This window comes from Hemitrygon akajei, chromosome 16 (genome assembly GCF_048418815.1).
Source record: "Hemitrygon akajei chromosome 16, sHemAka1.3, whole genome shotgun sequence".
Taxonomy (NCBI): domain Eukaryota; kingdom Metazoa; phylum Chordata; class Chondrichthyes; order Myliobatiformes; family Dasyatidae; genus Hemitrygon; species Hemitrygon akajei.
Window position 1 is genome coordinate 29,394,156 of NC_133139.1, and position 24,481 is coordinate 29,418,636.

Below are 24,481 nucleotides of genomic sequence, written 5' to 3' on the forward strand. Positions count from 1 at the left end.
CTTAATTGTTAGTTATTCTCATCATTTGATTTTACGATTGTTTTAATCTTGGGTTTTCCCTACTTCCATTCTTGCCGAACAGACTGAATGAGTTGTTCAAGGGTTTCCCACTACCCTTGGTGTGACCACTTTGGTCGGTACCTCCTATACTTAATAGAGTGACCACTGAGTGAACGTTTGTGCTGAAACCCAAGCCATTTGAAGGTTTGACGTGTTGTGCGTCCAAAGAAGCTCTTCTGCACACCACTGTTTTTGCCCACAGAACTGCCGCTCACTGAACTTTTCACGTGGTTTTCACATCATTCTCTGTAAACTCTTAGAGACTGTTGCACATGAAAATCCCAGGAGATCAGCACTTTGAGATACTCGTACCATCTTGTCTGGCACCAATCTTGAGTATTCCACGCTCAAGATCATATTTCTTCCCCACACTGATGTTTGCTCTGAACAACAACTGAACCTCTTGACCTTGTCTGCATGCTTTTATGCATTGAGCTGCTGCCACATGATTAGTTGACTAGACAAGCAGGTATATCTAATGAAGTGACCTCTGAGTGTATGTTCACCGCATGTAGTATTTGGGCAAGTTTTAAAAATAAGTTCTGTATAATATACCTTTTGCTTATGATGTAAAAATTCTTCTTGACTCCTGAGAGTCAGCAGATTTTTCACTATACCTGGCTAACTTCATTTTAAGATTGGAGTGCTGAACGTTGAATCATCCAAGGAGTAAATAAGATCAGTATAAAATAATTTTACAACAGTTGTTAGACTGAGCTCTGAAGAGTGGAAAATTGTGATTGTCTTACAATCTAAAGGACAGATTTTCTAACTTTTTGTAACTAATTGTACTGTGACCTGCCCTGATTGAGATATTGTGGATTTGGCAGTATTCGGCCTCTGCTGCCAGGATCTGGACTATAAGCCCTTGTCCAAGGGTCTCTGGTCTCCCTTGGGGATCTCCAGGATTCTGTCCTTTTGAAGTGATCTGGGATCTCTGGCCTCCCTCCAGTGTACTCCCAGGGGCTTCCGTCTAGCCGATTCCTGTTGGGGGAAGAAAATAATAATCCTGAGCTAGACATTTTAAACATCTTAAGCAAGCACAGGAAGAATTGATTTACGTAATTTAAGCTATTTCTTTATTCAGAAACAAATATTCCACTGACGTGCAAATTAGCACAATTAACAAAGGACAATATTACTTCAACACAACTTTATCTGCTTTGTCTTCAACAAAGCCACAATTCAGGCAGGATATTTGTACATCTTTCAAAATGGAAAATACTGCCATTGAGTAACTTCAAGTTGAATGAACGTTTTGAGCTAAATACTTTAATCCTTTCTTGTTTGTTTTCAACTCCTTGTATGTTGACCCCACCTTCATCCTCTTCCATCCATTTAACCTCATCAGCCTTGCAATCCCTCACAGTATGACCCCTCCTCCAAGCTGCACCTTGTGATCTACCCTGATTTTAATTGCTATACTGCCCGTTGCTGTACCTGTTCACTGCCAAGGCTTTAACCTTTGGGTGTGATCTCTAAATGGCTCCCTATATTGCTTTTTTTTAATATATAATTTTTGGACCAATCTTCTTACTCTCATGTCAAATTCTATGTTGTTATGTTAATGGTGCTACTGCTTTTGTTTCCATTGACAGTCGCTCTTTGAGGCAGTTATTCAGGTCTGTGACCTGTAACGAATAATGGACCGGTGTATCGGGGTTCTGTTTGAATGGTATCTGTGAGGCAGCAGTTTGGGGTAGTGGATGATGGTGGTCCATGATTCCTACCCAGTCTGGCGACTTGCCCCACTCATCATTTATGTGTAACCTATTAACTCATCAGAATGTAATTTTCTGAGTGTGCTGGGGAGGTTGAAGGCCTGGTGTGGTCAGGTCAGGCTCCACTGGAGGCTAGAGGCCTGTCCTGGGTTAGAAGACTGTGGGGAGGTGGGGGAGGGGTGGTTTTGCTGCTGTCGTTATTGTTGCCTGTATTGTTCAGTGAATACGGTATGTGTGGGCGCCAGACTGTGCGGCCACCCTTGTGGGCTCTCCGGAGCGCACCTTGGGCTTGTGTTGATTGTTAGCAGGGACGACACATTTCACTGCCCGTTTCCATGCATTGTGATAATGAATCACAGAGCCAAAGAGCAAACAGCACAGACACAGGCCAACTTATTTATGAATCTTAGAGTCTAACCACTTTGTGTGTGCACCCGCAACACTAGTACGGTGTGGAAGGAAGCTATCGAACCCATATAAAAGCAATCCTTCTGGTCTCGCTCCCCAGCCTCTGTGAAAAGCCTTGCTTATTATTTCCTTTCAAGTACCTATCCAGATCAGTTTTGAATCCTACAATTGAATCTTATTCCACTACTACCCCTGGCAGGTCATTCTCGATCCTACAGTCACTGTAAAATCAATATATTTTGTAGCCAATCACTATCTCCTAATTCTTGATCTATACATCGATAGGAGAGGGTTCTCTCCATCTACTCTGTCTTAACTGGTTTAAACCTTTCTACCAGATCTTCTCACAACCTCTATATAGAGTTTCAAGGAGAAAATCCCTAGTTTCTTCAGTCAATCTCACTCCAAACCACAACCTCTCATACTACTGGTTCCATTTCCTCTGAACAATTTTCTACCACTGCCCATTTTATTCAACAGCCTTAAACCTTCATCAAGCCCACTACGCAGCACCTTCCAAAATGCCTTTTGGAAGCCCGTAGTCCCTCCATAGCCCCTCTCTTGAAAATCCCCACCTGTCTAAAGTAACTTGCCTTGAACCAAGATCAGATCTGGAAAGACACAGCTGATCAGGCGGCATCCGTGGGAAAGAGAAACCAGCTAACATTTCAGATTGGGGTACTGTGGTCAAAATGGGGCCAGCTGACCATTAATGACATTATCTCTTGTTTCCTTTTCAGCAGGCACTTCCTGACCTGCTGACTGGTTCCAGCATTCTTGTTTTTTTTATTCCACTTGTTTAAGTGACACTACTAATTCTGTCTTATCTTTATTTATAGAACATTTCCCATCACTGTCTAATCACAAAGTTTATTTATGCAACAGTTTTTTTTCTGATAAAGGTTACAACATTTTAGTTTTTCTTCTCGGGCATCGCCCTTAACCTCTTTATGCTTGGAAACTTACGGCCACGGCTCTGCTGTTTACTCCCTAGTTCCCCTCAGCAACCTTCCAGGAAATAGAACCCAAGAGCTTTTCCCGTCAGTTTGACAGAGTATATGGAGTCGCGTCTGAGCCGGGAAGATCGACCGTTTACTCTTTCCCGTGGATGCTGCCTGATCTGCTTTGTGTGTGTGTGGCTCAGGCTGGTGCCCAGTTGCACATTGCTATGCTGGACTGGCAGCCCAGCTTTCTCATTCAGTATTGACAATTCAGGGCCAACCAATTCAGAAGGGTGAATGGTACCAACTGACCACAGCTTCTCCCTGCACATTTGAGCAATCAGAACCAACTGCTTAATAGCACTGAAATAACTGATGTCAGAAAATTGACTTAAAGTTTCCTCTTTATTTTAATCTTCTATTTCCCCTTTCTTTTAAAATAGGAATACTATATTTGTTATTTTTGATTTTCCTGGCTCTACCCCAGAACCCTTGAAGTTTTAAGAATTCAAAACTAAGGCACCCACCTTTTTTTTTAAAGAACCCTAAACACTAGAGATTCTGCAGATGCTGGAAATCTTGAACAACACACATAAAATGGTGGAGGAACTCAGCAAGTCAGGCAGGAATAAACAGCTGATATTTTGGGCCGAGATCCTTCATCAGCACTGGAAAGGAAGGGGGCAGAAGCAGAATAAGAAGGTGGTGGGGAGAGAGGGGTGGAGAAAGGAGTATAAGTTGGCAGGTGATAGGTGAAAACTGGTGGGGGAGGGGCTGAGGGGGATGGAAGTAAGAAGCTGGGAGGTGATAGGTGGAAGAGGTAAAAGGCAAATGAAGAAGGAATCTGATAGGAGAGGAAAGTGGAGCATGGATGGAAGGTAAGTTGGAGGAGAACTAGAGGGAGGTGATAGGCAGATGAAGAGGAGAGAGGCAGTGAGAGGGTAACCAGAATGAGGAATGGAAAAAGGGGGGCGAGAAATTGTCGATGTTCAAGCTATCAGTTTGGAGGCTTCTCGGATAAAATGAGAAATTGCTCCTCCAATTGCATTTGGCATCGTCTCGGCAGCAGAGGTAGCCACTGGGAGAGATCTCGCTTTTTGTGTGAATGGAGAGGAATTGTTCGGCCTAAGTGTGAAAAGCCATCAGAACTGAATGATTCAAAGGCTTTATTTTGGTCAGCCTTTTTTTTTTCTATTTTCTATTTTTTAAACTTAATATTTAGTTAGTTTCCTAACTTTTCCTGAACTGCTTTTAAATGTTTCATTCTGTGAAGAAATGCATAAGAGTCATTGAGCTTTACAGCACAGAAGCGGTCTTTTGCCTCACCTAGACCGTATTAACTGTAATGCCTGTCTATGTTAACCCCATTTACCTGCATTAGGCCTTTCTCCCTCTGATCCAGGGGCTCCCAACCTTCTTTATGCCGGGTCAACTCAAAGTCAATTCATTTCAATTCTGTTCTGGTGATCAATGTGGGCATAGAAGGCATTGAGTTCATCTGGAAGCGAAGCTCTGCTGTCCCCTATGATGCAAGATAGAACTTCGTAGGAGGTTATGGCATTCAAACCCTGCCACAGCTGTCGAGCATCCCTCGTTGATTCCAGTCGGGTCCAGAATCTACTCTTCACCAAGATCTGGAGATCATACCTGCACCTCTTGTAGCATTCTTGATCTCCAGACTTGAATGCCTCTGACCCAGCTCTCAGCAGGTCCATCCAGGGCTTCTGACTGGGGAAAGCCCTGAACGATTTTGTGGGGACACATTCATCCGCAGCTGTTTTAATAAAGTCTGTGGTGACCCTGGAGTAGTCATTCAGGTCCTCAGATGAATTTTCGAACAGGCCTCAGTCCACTGACTGAAGGCAGTCCTCTGACCGTTCCACTGCCTTCCGCTCATTCCTTATACTGGCCACCTTCAGTGTGGAAATTCTTGCTTCTCAGATCTCCTGTATATTTCTTTGAAACACTTAAGGGCTTTAAGTATTTTTTTATGTACTTCCTTTAAAGTTCTATTCAGACGTGTGTTAAATGGTGTGTGGGACTATTATAACATGGCAGCCATATTGTACGGAGAAAGCTCCCACAGAGTGATGATGACCAGATTACCAGTAGTTCAGTAAAGTGTAGTTGGACCAGACCCAGCTCTCCCAGGAAACCTCTTCCTCGGTCTGAGAGAGTATACGGTGTACCATATAGCCTACTGTATAATATGGGACTACTTTATGTGGATGGATGATAAGGGGCCGATGTAACATGCTTAATTCCATTGTTCTTCACAAAACTTTGGAATTCTTCAGAGGCAAATTGTCATCCATTGTCTGTGCAGATTTGCTCTGGTATTCCATTCCTGGTGAACATGGCATCACAAGCCAGTCGGATTGGTAAGGAGGGGTCAAAGTGCACAAGCACCCCTTCTGAAGTTATGAGTCTTTTAGTTTCCTGAAACGCTTTCTCACAGCTCTCATTCCATTTTCATTGTGTTCCTGTCTGTAACAGTGCTTTTAGTGGGTGTAGGACTGTGGATAGGTTATGCAAGAACTTGTGGTAATAGTTCACTAGTCCAAGATATGCTCTCAGTTGAGACACATTTTCAGGTGATGGTACCTTAAGCACCGCTTCTATCTTGTCTTGAGACATGTGTAAGCCATCCTTGTTGATCACATGCCCACAGTATGAGATTTCCTTTTTGAAAAACTCACATTTCTGTCGATTAGCTCTGAGCCCATATTCTCGTAACCTGGTGAGCACTTGTTCAAGGTTAGAAAGATGTTCGTCGTCCTCTTTGCCGGTGACAGTGATGTCATCCAGGTAACACTGAGGCCCTGGAATCCCCTGCAGGACCTGGTCCATTGCCCTTTGCCAGATTGCAGGAGCTGATGCTATCCCAAACACCAACCTGTTGTACTGGTAAAGTCCTTTGTGTGTATTTATTGTCAGGTATTTCTTGGATGCTTCACCGATTTCCATTTGGAGATAAACCTGGGCCAAATCGATTTTTGTGCCTGACAGGGAAACAAAGATGTCCTCAGTATGAGGTAGAGGATACTGTACCAGTACCAGGAGGACTGGGTTAACAGTCATTTTAAAGTCACCACATATGTGCATCTTGCTTGGATTTCCTGGTTTTGTGCTGGAGGTTTTCTTCATCACTGGAACAATAGGTGTGGCCCATTCACTCCAAACTCCAATCCAGTTTGCTCTAGATTTTCAGCTCTGCCTCTACTGTAGGACGGATTGCATACGGCTCTGGCCTGACTTTGTGAAATTTGGACATGAATTTTCCTCAGTCTCAATCTTTGCCTTCATGCCCTGAACTGTTCTTATTCCTTTCATGAACACTTCCTCAGAGTCAGCAAGTATTTGTGACAGTCTCTCAGATGTAGCCTTGCTGCCCTCCTTTGCTGACACATCTAGTGCCTTGTTAGTGTGCCAATCCAACTGGATTTTCCTGAGCCATTCACGTCCCAGCAAAGGTGGCCCTTCATTTTTCAGTACATAGAGGTTCAGCTGCTGTGTTTTGTCTCCGTAGGTCACTGACACTTTAATTTTGCCTTTGGGACTCACTTTCTGTCCTGTGTAAGTCTTTAGCAGTAGCTTAGTCCATTTCAGAGGTATGTGAGAAAGCAGTTGATTGTAGTCGTGTACAGGGATCACTGTTAATGCTGAGCCTGTGTCCAACTCCATTTTTAGTCTCATGCCTGCTACTTGGGGAATGATCCATATTACTCTTTCACGCCGTGAAGTTGCAGACAATTCAATTTTGTCTGAGTCGTCATCAGAACTGCTTTCTGTACATAGTCGCATTTTCCTTTCTGGGGTTTCTTGTTTCTCTGTATTTTGTCCTTTTTCTGCTGTTTACTAGCTTTACATACTCTGCCAATGTGGCCCTGTTTGCTAGAGTTTCTGCATTCTTTGTCTTAAACCAACAGACATCTGGGTCATGTGACCTGTTCCCAAAACGGTAGCATTTCTTTCCTTCATTTCTGCTCAGTGACATTTTATTCGTAGCATATTCCAGAGACTTTTGTTGTATCTTGGAAGCACCCTGTGCTACTGTTTCCGTTGATTTTGCAATGTTTAGCACCTTTCACACAGAAGCTTCTTTCCTGTGGTTTCACAGTGCATGCCACACACTAACCTGTCCCTCAATGCGTCCGATAGACCAGTTCCAAATTGACAATGTTCGGATAATTTGCGCAATTCGGCACAATATTCAGAAATGCTTTCATTTTTGCACTGATTCAGATTGTGAAATTTAAATCTTTCAGCAATGACCAGTGGTTTGGGGTTTAAATGCTGTTGGAGGGTGTCTACTGTTTGCTTGAACGTCTTGTCAGCTGGCTTTTCAGGGGTTAACAAGCTCCGTAGTAGTCCATATGTTTTTGCTCCCATAATACTGAGTAAGATGCTGCCTTTCTTTTCATCCTTAACACTGTTAGCATCACAATATAACTCCACGCTTTCAATATAAGTTGCCCAGTCTTCAATGCCACTATCAAATGCTGTAATGGTTCCAATCATCGCCATCTTTGTTATGTTAATTAAACCTGTTCTCTCCTTGTTTTCTTTTTTTTGACGCAACGAGCACACTCCATCGAGATGTGTCTAGATTCTCTCTTCTCCGAGTGTCATTATCTACTAAAACATGGCGTTCCGATAAGATACAGGTTCATAATTCTCGTCGCCAATTTGTTGTGTATGTGGCCTGGTTACACAACTATGTTATTAATAAAAACACTGGAGATGTTTCATGGTTCTTTACTGGCAGAAAATTGGACTCGGCACACACGTACGGATCAATACGTGCCTAATAGTGCATGATCAATACGTGCCTAATAGCGCATGATCAATACGCGCCTAATAGCGCATGATCAATACGCGCCTAATAGCGCATGCAACAACCACAGGAGTGGCCGTCATCACCGTGGTAATGAGTACACATTGACTTTGCTGGACCATTCATGGACTCTATCTTTTTAATCGCCGTCGATGCACATTCCAAATGGCCAGAGGTTATCAAAATGAAGACAGCCACATCAGAAAAGACTATTACAGTTCTGAGGACCACGTTCACCAGGAATGGCATACCAGAGCAAATCTGCACAGACAATGGACGACAATTTGTCTCTGAAGAATTCCAAAGTTTTGTGAAGAGCAATGGAATCGGCCCCTTACCACCCACCCACAAATGGCTTGGCAGGAAGATTTGTGCAGACATTCAAGAAAGCCATTGAGGCAACGGACAGCGAAAATCGACCGCTGCAACATGAGATAGACAGCTTCCTCCTTACCTATCGTAATGCAGTACATGCAACCACTAATCAGACCCCAACGATGATGTTCCTGAACAGGAACCTGAGGTCCCGCATGGATCCTCTCAGACCAGATGTACGGCATGATGTGGAGAACAGACAGTTCAAACACTTGAATGCTAAGTCAACACGGAGCTTCAGTGTGGGACAGTCAGTTCTTGCACGTGAAAAGTGGCAGCCGGGTATAATATCCGCCGTAGATGGGCCACTGATGTATAGAGTTCAGATGGGAGAGAACGTATGGAGACGTCATGTGGACCAAATCCTGGATGCTCAGGTGGAAAACACAACAACACCTTGCCCGGACTCCCTGGACATAGAAGCAAACACTCCTGATGTGACCACATCACCTTCATCTACAGATAACCCTGTCATCAGTGCTGAGGACCCACCTGATGTATCTGTGGAGACTCAGTCCCTAAAGTAAACGTTTCAGACCAGATGTTACCCGAAAAGGCAGAGTAGAACCCCCCCCCCGAGACTTGAGTTATAAATGAGTCTGAGACAAAAAGTGAAAAAAAAGGGGCTTGTTATAATTTGATATTATTACGTTACTTTGTTATAATTCGATATTATTAAGTTACTAAGTAAACAATTGGTAGGCATTTGTATGTTAAGGGTAAACATTTGTTTAGCGTAGTGCCCCAGTAAAAAACCAGTTGATACGCTATTAAAATAAAAGGGGAGGACTGTACCATATAGTCTACTGTATAATGTGGGACTGCTTTATGTTTTAGTAACACGTTGTTGCATGCACTATTGGGCACGTATTGATGATGCGCTATTAGGCGTGTATTGATCTGTACGTGTGTGCCGAGTTTGGTTTCTGTTAGTAAAGAACCATGAAACTTAGCTCCCGTCTCCAGCGTTTTAATTAATAGCATTGTCGTGTAACCAGGCCACATACATAACAATACGGAGTCGCGTTTCAATAGCGGGTTCAGAAACATGTTGGACTGGACTGGCAGCCCAGCCACCTCTCTCCCCAGAGTGCTAATGTAACCCAGGGCTATGACTCAAAGGTGACTCAAGTGGGATAGGAGAGCAATGATTCCTAAAGCAAGCTCGAGTTGCTCAGTGTTTTCAGGGAAATGGAACAATTAAGCCCCGTTTGGCAATAATTTAAAGGAATTGAAATTGTGTATCTGTGTTTCACCAAGAAACCGACTTATTTTTCCTCTGACCTGTTACAGTACACCACCCTCTGAACTTATGCTGAACAACACAGGGCAGACAGCACCCACTGATCTGGAATCTGCTGCTGGAGTCCCGAGTGAAATGGCTTCGTCAAAAAAGGAAGTGCCTGAGAACAATGGTAAGTCTGTTCCTTCTCTGTGGGGCATTTTATAACCTGGCTGCGTGGAATTTATCAGGGAAACGTGTTTCCAAAAGACCTTGATTATTTTTCACCTTTTGAATTGGATGAGTTGGAGCCTTGATTTCTAGTTTCTTCAAACTTGCAGTGGTGCTTCCAAAATCACTGGTTCCCAAGAAGAGGGACGATCACCTTGTCTAACTAGGTCTTGGGGTACAAACAAGCTGGACGAACTCAGCAGCTCGGGCAGCATCCGTTGAAATGGGCAGTCGATGTCTCGGCCCGAAACGTCGACTGCTCATTTCCACGGATGCTGCCCAACCCGCTGAGTTCATCCAGCTTGTTTGTACGTGTTGATTTGACCACAGCATCTGCAGTGTACTTTGTGTTTAAGTCTTGAGGTAGTTTTGAAGAGGGAAGTGATAGTTAATGGAATTGAGCTTGGTAGAATTTGATGCTCATTTTTCAAGATTGATATTTTACTTGTAGCAATCAATTTATAAACCATAGTAGTGTATTATTAATTAGTATTTTTTTGCATGAATGATATAACGCTTTTAGGGGAACAAAGCGTTTTAAATCAAAGAAGTGTTTTCCAAAATAACCAAAGGCAAGGGAACCACATTTACACTAGACATTACGGTACTTATTTCTGTACACTGGATCATGCCATCATGTCATTTCCCTTTCTGCTCCTCAGGCTTGCTTCTTTCTCAAATCTTCGCCAACATGTTGCCTCTTTCAGAGGAGCTGATTGATAACTGGAAAATGTAATGTTAGTTCTGCGGTGAGGCTCTCAACTCTTGAGTCACAGGTGGTGGGTGGAATTTGCACTGCAGCGCCTCAGACGGATTGGCCTTGTTTGCTGATGATGCCGAGGGAGGGTTGCTATATCAACCGAGCTGCATGAGTAACAGCACCCGAGACGAGTGAACTGTGGTGAAATTTTACTGGTGATTCAGAAGCGAGTAGGAACGAGAGTTGTGGTGAGGACTGCGTCTCTAAAGGTTAAGATAGGTTAAGTGAAGAGGAAAATGGATCAATGTGCTTTTACTTTATTGAATACAGAATTACGTTTAGAATGAGGGCTGCAACGGTGGATGTGTTTGGAGAGGCTGCATCGAAGTGTGTGGGGGGGTGGGGGGGGGGGAAGGCTGCATTACTGGCAATGCAGAGCGAGTGGCTGAATCGAGCTTTAAGGCTAGATTTTACCAGGGCTGGAAAGGGTCTTTGCTCTGATCAGGAGCTCTGGGCTGGGAATTTTAAGCACAAATAGCGCTCATAGTTGTAATCAATCTGTAATCATTTCTGGCACTGCTCCCAGTTTAACTGAGACACTCATCGTTTTGAAGAGAAGAACCCTGACTTACAAAAGGGTCATGGGATTAGGATCAGAATCGCTTTATTGCCAGACCGAGAAACGTACCAGAACTAATTGTGGTTCGGTGCCAAGCATAAACACAGGGCAATATGGGAACAGACAACACGACAGCAACCAACAGTTACAGGAGAACAGTGCAAACAACCACGAGCAATCCACAATTAGAATGGTCACATGCCAATAATCAGACTTAAATAAATGTCAACCTATGACCAGACTCAGTAATCACCAACAGAACAAGGGGAGCAAGGAAGACCATTTAAGAGGCGTTGCGCAGGGACAGTCAGGGCATTACACCTGAGTGAGTTTTGTTGAGAAACTGGATAGTTACAGGAAAGGGGGGTTGGGAGGTGACCTGTAGTCCTGGTGGTGATGGACTTGTAGTGTCCCTGGTGGCAATTTGGTGAATAGGTGACTGCTAGGAGTCAGCAGCCATTTTTTCAGCTCCGGTGATGAGCAGGCCTTTTAATGTTGGTAGCTGACAGCCAGCAATCTCCACTGAGTGGGCCACTCACTGCGAACTGGACTTGGAGGTGGAGGAGGCGCCGGGAAAATGGAGGAGGTCACAAGCACTCTCCGTGATGGCTGAGTGAAAATACGCCCTGAGATGTTACGTTTCTTTTGCTGGCGTCGGGAGAACAATCTCTGCTGGGCTTTCCCAGTGATGAGTGTGACGCGCTTGTCCCTCTTCATTGTATCTGTCATAGAAGTCCCAGGAATTTGAATGACTTACCCACAGGCACAGCCTGACCATTAATTTCCGGGGGGGGGGGGCAGTAGGGGGTTGCCGGCAGAAGTCGATCCTCATTTCCACTGTCTTCATGGCAATAAGCTTCAAGTTGCTTCGAGTGCTCCATGCTGCAAGACAGACTACCTCTCTGATAGCAGACCCCATCATCATCACAGATGAGACCAACTACAGTTGGGTCATCCGCAAACTTTAGGGATTTGTCTGGGAGGTGCAGACATTTGTATAAAGTGAGACTGGGATGGGGGGTGAAAGAACACAGCTAGGGGGAGGGCCTGTACTCACAGAGATGTTCCCCAACTCAGCCATCTGACTGGTCAGGTCTTGGGCCAGCAAATACCCAAGGTTCTGCAGCCAGTGTGGAGAACTGACTGCAGAAAAGTAACAGGCGACTAACCTCACCGGGAGCAATGTTGCCTGTGAGGCTCTTGAGAGGAACCCTGTGAGTGAGTCACTGAGCCAGCTGTCAAAAAACGAGGGTCGGCTGTGCAGCTAGTAGGGTGGAGGGAGGGTTGTCAGGACAGGGCGAAGGTAAAAGAGGCAAAGGAAGAGAGGAGTTAAGAGACAATAAGGTTGCCAGCAGCCCAACATTGTGTTGCTGTTTTGGTATTTTTTATAGGAAATTATCTGTCTGGTACAACACAATATTGTTGTTCTCTGCCCTGTATACTTCTCCCAACCCTGGGCACTGTCCTATAGACTGGTCCTGAGGTGAATGAGGGGCACTTTCTCCCCTCCTCATTGGAAATGTGGGGAGAAACCCATGCAGTCAGCGGGAGAGCGTGCAGACTCCGCACAGATAGCACGGGGGGTCAGGACTGAACCCCGGTTGCTGGAGCAATGAAGTAGCACGTGTTCCAGCTATACAACCATGCACTGCACTTGTCTGGTACAGGATCACTACACATCATGAGCAGGGAGGACTTCCGATAATTAATTCAATGCTTTCAGTTGTAATCAATATACGTCCTCATTCGGTGCCTTCTGCACCTAATAAACTGGCCACTGAGTGTGCTGTAGCCCATCCGCTTCAAGGTTCACGTGTTGTCCATTCAGAGATGCTCCTCTGCACACCACTGTTGTAGCGTGTGGTTATTTGAGTTACTGTTGCCTTCCTGTCAGCTTGAACCAGTCTGGCCGTTCTCCTCTGACCTTTTTCATCAAAAAGCAGTTTTTGCCCATAGAACTGCCTCTCACTTTAGCTTTCCACATCATGCTCTGTCAACACCAGTGAGTGTTCTACGCGAAGACCTCGGGAGATCAGCCGTTTCTGAGGTACTCAAACCTGGTCTGGCATTAATAATCATTCCACAGTCAAAGGCAATTAGATCACATTCCTTCCCCATTCTGAAGTTCAGTGTGAACTACAGTGAACCGCTTGACTTTGTCTGCATGTTCTTATGTATTGATTTGCTGTCTCATGATTGGTTGATTAGATATTTGCATCAATAAGCCAGTGTATAGGTGTGCCCAATGAAGTGAATTTTAGCCTGGGTGTGGGTTTGGTATTGAAATAGTAACAAGGGTGCTCTTGTGAACTCGGGAATCCCTGGAAGTTAGGGAGTATTATTTTAAGTGGGCTTCTTGCTTACAAACAGTCTGATTGACAGATGGGTCTTTCGGGACCAGACAGGTAGTTAGAAGGTATTGGTGGGAACTGGCAGCAGTGTGGTGGTCTGAAGGCTTGTGAGACGGGCTTTGCAGTGGCAGAGTACGGGATGGGTTGACTTGACCTAAAAGATTCACCTTTGCTGACAACCACCCACCCCTTCTCAACTAAGAAACTTGGCAAATAGACCATCTCTCAGCTATTTTTGTGTCATAGAGACATAGAGAACTACAGCACAGAAACAGGTCCGCAGACTTATCTAGTCCTTGCCGTAACTGCCTAGTGCTAGAAAGTGGATTAAGCTTTATCCCGCAACATGAGATGTCTTTCAATGATACTGTTTCCCTCGGAACCCTGCATTTGGAGCACAACTGGGGAAACTGACTTGTTTCTGTGTCTGTGTCTATCACTGATCTCTCCCAGAAAAAGTTCATTTTCATTCTGTTAGACTGGACTAAGCCAAGCTCCAGTAAATGATTGTGTTTACCTTCCATCGCCCCAACAAGGTTCTGCTGTCTCACCAACAGAACCCACTCGGCATCCTTCTCCTTTTCCCCTTGATTATGCCCCAGTTTGATCTCCAAACCAGTACTCTTACCATTCCCCAAGCCTCATCTGACATTCCAATCGGACGTGCCCTTTCTTCCATCCTGCCTATCCCACCTCTCCGCCTCTCATTAACTCCAACATCCGTCCAGGGAATTGCAGGGCGCTTGTTACAGCTGTTCAGCTGCGGTGTTGGGCATTACTGAAACACGTGGGCTGAATACCACATGTGGCACCTTTGATGACCTCTTCTCGTTGTTCGTCAGGTAGGAGGTACAGAAGCCTGAAGGCACACGTTCAGCGATTCAGGAACAGCTTCTTCCCTTCTGCCATCCAATTCCTAAATGGACATTGAACCCATGAACCCTACCTCACTACTTTTTTATTTCTGTTTTTGCACTACTTATATAACTTTTTTATATATATATTTACTGTAATTCAGTTTTTTCTCTATTATGATGTATTGCAATTTACTGTTGCCACAAAATTAACAAATTTCATGACATATGCCAGTGATATTAAACCAGATTCTGATGGCACAATATACTTTCCAGATTTTGATAACTACATTGGAAGATAGTGGTTAGGAACCAGCGGGGTTAGAAGCTGTCTCACCCTCATTTGCCAAGCAAACAGTATAGCATATATATACAGTTTTGCTTCAGAAATTAAAATCTGTTCATGTCAACTTCCATACTCCACCCCTGATGCAAGTAACCAAGAATTTCTGGACCCTGAAGTCCCTAGAGTTCACGGGCCAGGAAGTCGGCAATGAAATTCATAAACATGTTGTTCTTGCTTGTAAATGTGCTTGGAGAAAGCAAGTACAATAAAATGACATTTTCCTTTCCATTTTACACCCCCATTTCCTAGAGGTCAAAAGTCTGCTATAAACTGAAGGCTCTATTTTGAATAGAAATGTGACTCCTTCATAGCAACACAACCATTTTGGAATTTCCAGCAGGACAACATTAAACACTTTGGAAGGCATGTAGTTAAGATTAGAAACATAGAAATATAGAAAACTTACAGCACAATACAGACCCTTCAGCCCACAAAGTTCTCCTTAGAGATTACTAGACTTCCCCATACCCCTCTATTTTTCTAAGCTCCATGTACCTATCCAAAAGTCTCTTAAAAGACCCTATCGTATCCACCTTCACCACCATTGCCAGCAGCCCATTCCATGCACTCACCACTCTGAGTAAAAATCTTACCCCTGACATCTACTCTGTACCTACTCCCCAGCACCTTAAACCTGTGTCCTCTTGTGGCAACCATTTCAGCCCTGGGAAAATGCCTCTGACTATCCACATGGTCAATGCCTCTCATCATCTTGTACACATCTATCAGGTCACCTCTCATCCTTCGTCACTCCAAGGAGAAAAGGCTGAGTTCACTCAACCTATTCTCATAAGGCATGCCCCCCAATCCAGGCAACATCCTTGTAAATCTCCTCTGCACCCTTTCTATAGCTTCCACATCTTTCCTGTAGTGAGGCGACCAGAACTGAGCACAGTACTCCAAGTGGGTCTGACCAGGGTCCTATATAGCTGCAACATTACCTCTCGGCTCCTAAATTCAATTCCACAATTGATGAAGGCCAATACACTGTGTGCCTTCTTAACCACAGAGTCAACCTGTGCAGCTGCTTTGAGCGTCCTATGGACTCGGACCCCAAGATCCCTCTGATCCTCCACACTGCCAAGAGTCTTACCATTAATACTATATTCTGCCATCATATTGACCTACCAAAATGAACCACTTTACACTTATCTGGGTTGAACTGCATCTGCCACTTCTCAGACCAGTTTTGCATCCTGTCAGTGTCCCGCTGTAACCTCTGATAACCCTCCACACTATCCACAACACCTCCAACCTTTGTGTCATCAGCATACCTACTAACCTATCCCTCCAATTCCTCATCCAGGTCATTTATAAAAATCACAAAGAGTAAGGGTCCCAAAACAGATCACCGAGGCACACCACTGGTCACCGACCTCCATGCAGAATATGACCCGTCTGCAATCACTCTTTGTGTGTGGTGGGTGGCCAAGTGGTTAAGGCGTTGGACCAGCGATCTGAAGGTCGTGAGTTTGAGCCCCAGCCGAGGCAGCGTGTTGTGTCCTTGAGCAAGGCACTTAACCACACATTGCTCCAGTCCGCCCAGCTGAAAATGGGTACCGGCAAAATGCTGGGGGTTAACCTCGCAATAGACTGGTGTCCTATCCGGGTGGGGGGGGGGGGGGGTGGGAAGTCTCACACTCTCAGTCGCTTCACACCACGGAAACCAGCATAAGCACCGGTCTGATGAGCCTATAAGGCTCGGGACAGGCTTTAACTTTAACAACAACTCTTTTTCTTCTGTGGGCAAGCCAGTTCTGGATCCACTAAGCAATGTACCCCTTGTCCCAATGTCCCATGCCTCCTTACTTTCTCAATAAGTCTTGCATGGGGTACCTTATCAAATGCCTTGCTGAAATCTATATACACTACATCTACTCTTTCTTCATCAATATGTTTAGTCACATCCTTGTTCCAAGCACTCACCACTCTCTGAGTAAAAAACTTAGCCCTGACATCTCCTCTGTACCTACTCCCCAGCACCTTAAACCTGTGTCCTCTAGTAATCAATTACTTAATTGATTTTTTTAATTTGCTGTACCTGGGCAATCAAGGATCGCTAACTGCTTTGCCAGGACTCTATCCCAATCGATGGGGATTTTGTGCGGCTTTGAAAGTTGTTTACTTTGACTCCTCTCTCGGCCTCTCTGACAGCAGCTGGGAATGAAACTGCGGCCTCATTACTGCACAATCTTGGGCAGCAAGGTGAAGCCAGGCTTGTAACTGGGGTTCCCTGTCATGTGCCTCCGTGCAGGAAAACTGCTTCTTCTCAGCTGCCTGGATTGGAAAACCAGCCCCTCATCTCACCCGTCAGAGTTAAGTGTGGAGTCCGTATCGATTGGTTCAGACAGCCTTAGATATGATGTGGCCCCAATGACTTTGCAGAAATGTAAAGTCAAACACAGACAAAACACTGTTTGTCTCACAGAAGAATAGACGTTTTGAAGAGTTCTTGTTAAACGGCTTAAATGCAAATATTTTGGTTGAAGGAATCTACTCTTAACCTTTTGAAATGTTTGAGTAAGGGGAACGGGGAGTGTAGTGACCGTCAATCTACCTTGGGGTGCCTGAATGTGAGTAGGCTTTGTCGTGGGCAGCTAGATCTGCAGAAACAATTTGCAAGCTGCTAACTTCCTGCAGTAATGGGGAAGCTGAAGGCATGACTGATTGAGCAATTTAAATGTCAATTCCTTGTGAAGAGCAAGTTTAACTGGAGTTTTGAAATTCCAGTGCAGGCATCCAGTTCTTTGACATTTGCTGGTGGATGTACGGTTGTGGTGAACCACATATACCTGTCTGGACACGCCCCCCCCGACTGCTCCTGTGGCTCCTCCCACTGACCCCGGTATAAAGGCGATTGGGGCCTGAGCCCGGCCTCTCAGTCTCCAGGATGTAGCATGGTGGTCAATTGCTGCCCGATATCTCGCCTCACGTCTCAGAGAGTTATTGATGGTGCATCACTGGTGTAGAGCTGGGTGGAGTGGAACGGTTCTGGGGACCAAACTGGTAACCGCCGCTAGAATTTGTGGACTCGCTGGGAGCCGTCACTCTGTGTCACTTTGCTGAGTGGCCTCGTGCTAACTGACAACTTTGGCCAGTTTCGACACTTTGGGACGTAGCTGCCAGGTCTGCAGGACTAGCAGCTGTGCCATGGCTCTGCTCCCAGGGCAAAGCAGTGGGATCTGATGGGGTGACTACAGTGATAATCTACAGGCCTTTGGCCCCCTTTCCATAAGCACAGAGCAGTCCTACACAGTTCCATTATCCAGCAATCCAACATCCTCATTAAAATGGTCACTTGGCATTTAGCAGAACAGAGGAAGGTCCTTTTAGACGCACAGTGTAAACGACTGAAATTTAACTTGTGTGGCTGCACTGTGTTCAAGCAGCCCTCCAGCCCCTGAGCCTACACCGATCACCGAGGGGAGGTTTACACTAATCCTGTTTCATTCTCCATACACTCCCATCGATGTGTCTCCAATCGTCCATCTCGGATCGTAAGACCCTGCAGCGGATAGTGAGGTCAGCTGAAGGGATCATCCAGGGTCTCTCTTCCCGCCATTACAGATCCGCAAGGCAAACAGCGTTATGAAGGACCCCACGCACCCCTCATACAAACTCTTCTCCCTCCTGCCATCTGGGAAAAGGCACCAAAGCATTCGGGCTCTCACGACCAGACTGTGTAACAGTTTCTTCCCCCAAGCTATCACACTCCTCAATACTCAGAATCGAGAGAGAGAGAACCACCACTCCACTCCCTTTGCAATTTTTGCTTATTTCTTTCTCAATTCCTGCTAAAACATTGTTTACATTTACATTTATATCATTTATTTTTATATTGTAATTTACCCTTTACTGTGCCTATTGTCTTGTTTATTAACTATTGTACTGTCTTGCACGGTTTTGTGCGCTTTATGTAGTCCTGTGTAGGTCTGAAGACTAATGTAGTTTTGTGTTGTTTCACATAGTCTAGTGTAGTTTTGTGTTGTTTCACATAGTCTAGTGTAGTTTTGTGTTGTTTCACGTAGTCTAGTGTAGTTTTGTGTTGTCTCACGTAGTCTAGTGTAGTTTTGTGTTGTTTCACATAGTCTAGTGTAGTTTTGTGTTGTTTCACGTAGTCTAGTGTAGTTTTGTGTTGTTTCGTGTAACACCATGGTCCTGGAGGAACGTTGTTTCGTTTTTACTGTGTACTGTACCAGCAGTTATGGTTGAAATGACAGTGTAGTGCAAGTCCAGATCCAGCACTTTTGATAAGGTTTTAAAAACATCTTTTCAAAAATTCTCCAACTTTATGTAAGACCAAAACGTGTGAGTTAAAGTGGCCGCCTGAGTATTACATCTATCACAAATAGGGTTAATATTGGGAAAAATACAGGCTAATTTATCCTTTGACATATATGCCCGATGCACTACCCTGAAATGCATCAAGGAATGACGGGCACAAATAGATGAAGTATTTACCAGATGAAAAATTTTACTCCATTGATTCATAAATTCAATAACCATTTATAAATTGTATCTATTGATGCTTTTTGGAGTGGTTTAACCAAACTTATTTACGGCTATTTTTGGGATTATTCCATCGGAAGCAGGATATACTCCTGCTTCCGCTCAGCGGACCATAGACTTTTCAACTTTATTGGCTAGGAAAGCCACTTTACTTAAATGGAAGGCCCCAACCCTCCTACCGCCTTTTATTGGCTTTCCTCTTTGAACAAATCTGGTGACCTTTTATTCAATATTTTCATATGATCTGATTTTTGTACTGATTCTCTTCCAGCCATTTTTTCAGAACCTTGGATCTGATCAGAGAGTCTCTCTTCTCTTGGTTTTTCTCTCAGGATGGACTGCCCAGTCCTTTTATTTCTGTTTAGAATAGTGTTTTTTTTTCTCTTTTCTTTTATATAAAAATTTCTAATAGTCCTTTCTTTCTTCATAAATTGATAAGAGGAGAATTATACATTCTATATCAAATTTATACTTTGTAGATCAACACTATGTGTGATTCTGATTGTTTATTTTACCTTCTGTATGTACTGTTATTGACATAGATACCGGAGATACTCTCCTCCTCTTTGTATACACACTTTTTAAAAAGATCAAAAAAAGAAAGAAAGAAAATGTAGTGCAAAAACAAAGTTTTAAAAAAGCCACGAGCTAGTGTTCATCGGTTGAATGTCCATTTAGGAATCGGGTGGCAGAGGGGAAGAAGCTGTTCCTGAATCACTGAGTGTGGGCCTTCAGGATTCTGTACCTCCTTCCTGACGGTAACAACGAGAGCGAGGTGTGACCTGGGTGACGGGGTTCCTTAATGATGGGTGCCTCCTTTTTGGGGTCTCGCTCTTTGAAGACGTCCTGGATTAACCTAGCGATCGCATTTCTTTGGGATGTGGGGAGAAACTGTTGGAAACCTACCAGGCCTCAGTGAGAATGTGCAAAATCCACACAAGCAAAACCCCGGATTAGGGCTGGGCTCCAGCTGCTGGCACTGCGAGAAGCAGTTTCAGCCACACGACTGCTGTCACTTGCTCGGCATTTCTTGAGGAGTCTTTAGAATATAAAAGCAAAGATGTAATGCTGGGGCTTTGTAAGGTATTGGTCAAACTGCTTTGGAGTATTGGGAGCAGTTTTGGGCCCCTTATCTAAGAAATGTGCTGATTTTGGAGAGGGTCTAGAATAGGTTCATGAGAATGGTATGGCAGTGAAAGGGTTAACTTTTGAGGAGCGTTTGATGGCTCTGGGCCTGTACGTGCTGGAGTTTAGAAGAATGAGAGGGTATCTTATTGGAAACTATCAAAAACTGAAATGCCTCGATAAAGTGGATGTGGAGTGGATGTTACCTATAGTGGGGGAATCTAGGGCCAGATGGCACAGTCTGAGTAGAAGGAAGTCCCTTTAGAAAAGAGGTGAGGAGGAATTTCTTTAGCTAGGGTGTGGTGAATCTGTTGAATCCATTGCTGAGGATGGATGGCTGTGGAGGGGAAGTTGTTTGATACTGTATGTTTGATAGGTCCTTGACTGGAAGGACATCAAAGGTTGCAGGGAGAAAGCAGGAGAATGGGGTTTGGATGGATAGTAAATTGGCCATCATTGAATGGCAGAGCAGATTTGAAAGGCTGCAAGGCCTAGTTCTGTTCCTATGTCCTGTGGCCTTAATGGAATCTCCTGTAGTGTCATTCCTGTCATTTGAGCAGAGATAATGGCAGGTTGTTGAATCTCTACCCCGACAGCAGAGATGCTCCGGGTTGGACCCTTGACATAGGACTCTATTCCCCAGAGAGCAAGAAAATGAGGGGAGATTTGATAGAGGTATAGGGGTATAGATAGACTGTAAGATATAGGAGCAGAAGTAGGCCATTCGGCCCATCAAGTCTGCTTCACCATCCAATCATGGGCTGATCCAATTCTTCCAGTCAACCCCAGTCCCCTGCCTTTACCCCATACCCTTTGATGCCCTGACTAATCAAGAACCTATCTATCTCTGCCTTAAATGCACCCAATGACTTGGACTCCACAGCCGCTCGTGGCAACAGATTCCACAGATTTACCACCCTCTGCCTAAAGTAATTTCTCTGCATCTCTGTTCTAAATGGACGTCCTTCATTCCTGAAGTTGTGGGCTCTTGTGCTAAACTCCCGTACCGTGGGAAATAACACTGCCATATCTAATCTGTTCAGGCCTTTTAACATTCGGAATGTTTCTACTGAGATTCCCCCCTCGATCTCCTGAACTCCAGGAAGTACAGCCCAAGAGATGCCAGACGTTCCTGATACGGTAACCCTTTCATTCCTGGATTCATTCTTTTTGACTCTTCTCTGGACCCTTTCCACTGTCAGTATATCCTTTCTAAAATAAGTATTGTCTCACGAGTGCCTTATAGAGCCTCAACATCACATCCCTGCTCTTATATTCTATACCTCTAGAAATGGATGCCAACGTTGCATTCCCCTTTTTCACCACTGACTCAACCTGGAGGTTAACCTTCAGGGTATCCTGCACAAGGTGCCGCACATGAGGCTGCTTTACGAGATAGGAACCCATGGAATTACAGGGAAGTTACTAGCGTGGGTGGAGCATTGGCTGGTTGGCAGAAAACAAAGAGTGAGAATAAAGGGATCATATTCTGGCTGGCTTTTAAATGCCAGCAGGCTTTTCCCACTGAGGTCTGTGTGGCTCTACAACTAGAGGTCATGGATTGAGGGTGAAAGGTGAAATGTTTACAGGGAACACAAGGAGGACATTACTGAGAGGATGGTGAAAGTGTGGAATGATCTGCCAGCAGAAATGGAGGACGTGGGTTCATATCAACATTTAAACTAGTGGTTGCCAACCAGTCGATCTTTGAGACTTTCCCAGTAGATCCCGAAAAAAAAAAGAAAAATAAATACACAAATACATTATGCCTGATAACCTTTTGATGCAAATCAAAAGTAGTAACTTCTACTTTGAAAAAGGACCACTTGACAACTTCATGCCCAAAAGGAACAACTTTATCTAGGATGGTAAAACGATATTTGCATACAGAGGTTTTCACTACTCGCATCGGGCAGAAAAGACCGGAAGGAAGACCCCGTAGCCCTGGAAACAATCTCTCTTTACAAACAGTTTCCGTAGTGGGAGTATTGCTAGATTACCATGATCCTAGTTGGCATTAACTTACCTTTATGATGCTCACATTACAACACTTCTCCCCTTTTAAATTCCAACATTCCCCAAATCTACAAGAAATGGGAAACAAAATCAGTGGTGTCATTAGCTTGCGTACCCCTGAAACTTATACTAGTGTCTCAGTAAGTTTACCAATACCAGGAAAGTTGAGGAGCTGAAATCGGGGTTGAAGGCCCAGCAAACATACTGCTCAAAGGACGTGGATCAACAAGTGTTAAGGGACTTGTCACTCTGTGAATATTTTTCACGACAGTTTGATGAATCCCTGGATGTACTGCAAACAGCTCAGCTTGTTGTATATGTCAGAATGGTTTTCCAGGATTTTATAAAAAAGGACTTCCTCACTCTTTTGCACTTGAAGGAGAGAACAAGAGGTGAGGATATTTACAATTAGTTAAAAAAAATGTCCATGAAAATGACATCCTCATTACTAAACTGAGGTCAATTACTAATGACGGGGCCCCAGCAATGCGCAGTGTGTGCGTAGGTTTTTATAGCACTGTGCCATAATGACCCTGATTTTCCCGACTCCCTGGATTATCACTGTGTGATTCATCAGCAGGCTTTGGCTGGGAAGGTCGTGGACTTTTCTCATGTAATGACACTGGTGGTCAAACAAAAGTGCTTCAGCACCACTTATTCAAGGCGTTATTGGATGAGCTCAATGCCGCTGTGGCCTGTTTGATATGCTAGTTACTGTGTTTTCTTGGTTAAATTAATTTGAAAGTTTGACAAAAGCATTTTATGTAATTAAAATACAATTAGCCCAAATAAAGGGCCTCAAGTTGGAAGTATAATCTGAGCTGTATTTTCTCTAAACGATTTAGTAAGTCGATCTTGCCTTTCACTAAGGCCGAGGTAGGGGATCTTGGGCTTAAAAAGGTTGGTGACCACTAATTTAAACAAAGTTTAGACAAGTAAAAAGCAGAGCTATTATTCTGCCCAGTCCCACCTAAACCACAGCCCTCCATACCTAAATGGAGGATTATGGAGGGCAGTGGTCCAGGTGTGGGTTAATGGGACTAGGCAGCGGTTAGATGCGTTGGTGGGCCAGTTTGTGTGAGGTAGCACTGCATGGCTCTCTGACTCTATGTGGCGATGTGGGGGTCAACAAGAGAAGAGAGTAATGGTCCTCCCACATGCTCTGTCACCACCACTTTCCTCATGACTGTTGGCTACGCAGCTTGCATTTTATTTGGTCGTTGCATTTGACTGAACCTTGGTGTCAAAATAGATTTAAAAATCCCTCGCGTTAGTTGGTATGTAAGTACCTGGTGATCAATGCTTGATAGAAATAAATTAATATTACTAAAATGTCTTTGCTTTTTAGATGTGCTTCAGCTGGTCTCACAGAGTTTGGGATCTCCTGGCTTAAGGCTGTGCACCACAAGTAAAGACGGTGAGGTCAAACTGAGAACGGACGAATCTGGAAATTCTGAGCAGCCGCCGATCACGGTGCACCAAATGTTAACGGAGTCTGTTGAGAAATTCCTTGACTACGTGGCGCTTGCTTCAAAGCAAGGTGAACAGTGGAAGAAGATGACGTTCAAGCAATATTATCATGAATGCAGGGATGCCGCCAAGAGCTTTCTGAAGGTAGATGACGTTTCCAAATGCTAGCAACTCAAATTCATTATAGTTTTTGTATGTAGACTGATGTTAATTTAAAAAAGAAGAATGGGAATAGCTAATCTGACTCATGATTGCAGCTATTAAATGATTCAGCCTAGTAAGGGAAGGCTGTGATCAGTGACATATAACTTTGTGCTCTAGTTTCATTGGCATACATTGCCCACGTGTTTTGGTGCCGCTGACAGCTCACCCGTTGATTATTAACTTGGCTGTCGTGAGCCCCATATGGATTGCAGAGTAACGCAGCACGAAATCAGCCCCTTCTGCTCAGCTCACCCCACAGGGGGTGATGGAAGGCCTGCAGAAGCTCACTGCTAGTTTTACTAACTCTCTCCAAACACTTCCAAGTTTTTGCAGCCCATTGTTTTTGTGTGTGTGTGTGGGTCAAAATGAAAAGATAACTAGTTGTAGAAAGAATTGAATATTATCAGCCTAACAGAGGGGACTAAAAGTCTGAAATGGGGTCGTATAATCAAATTGAAATTGGCTGTAGGCTTGGACAGATAAAAAGGCTAC

At 44.3% G+C, this 24,481-nt stretch overlaps 1 protein-coding gene across 4 annotated transcripts in view; it reads left to right on the forward strand.

Moving 5' to 3' along the window:
• Positions 1–24,481, forward strand: part of acsbg2 (acyl-CoA synthetase bubblegum family member 2) — a 72,715-nt gene that overhangs the window by 17,055 nt on the left and 31,179 nt on the right. For all 4 annotated transcript variants that reach the window (XM_073068573.1, XM_073068577.1, XM_073068575.1 and 1 more), the window contains 2 exons: positions 9,636–9,757; positions 23,664–23,929. In XM_073068573.1, the coding sequence (XP_072924674.1) occupies positions 9,636–9,757; positions 23,664–23,929 (388 nt within the window). The remainder of the gene's footprint in view (positions 1–9,635; positions 9,758–23,663; positions 23,930–24,481) is intronic.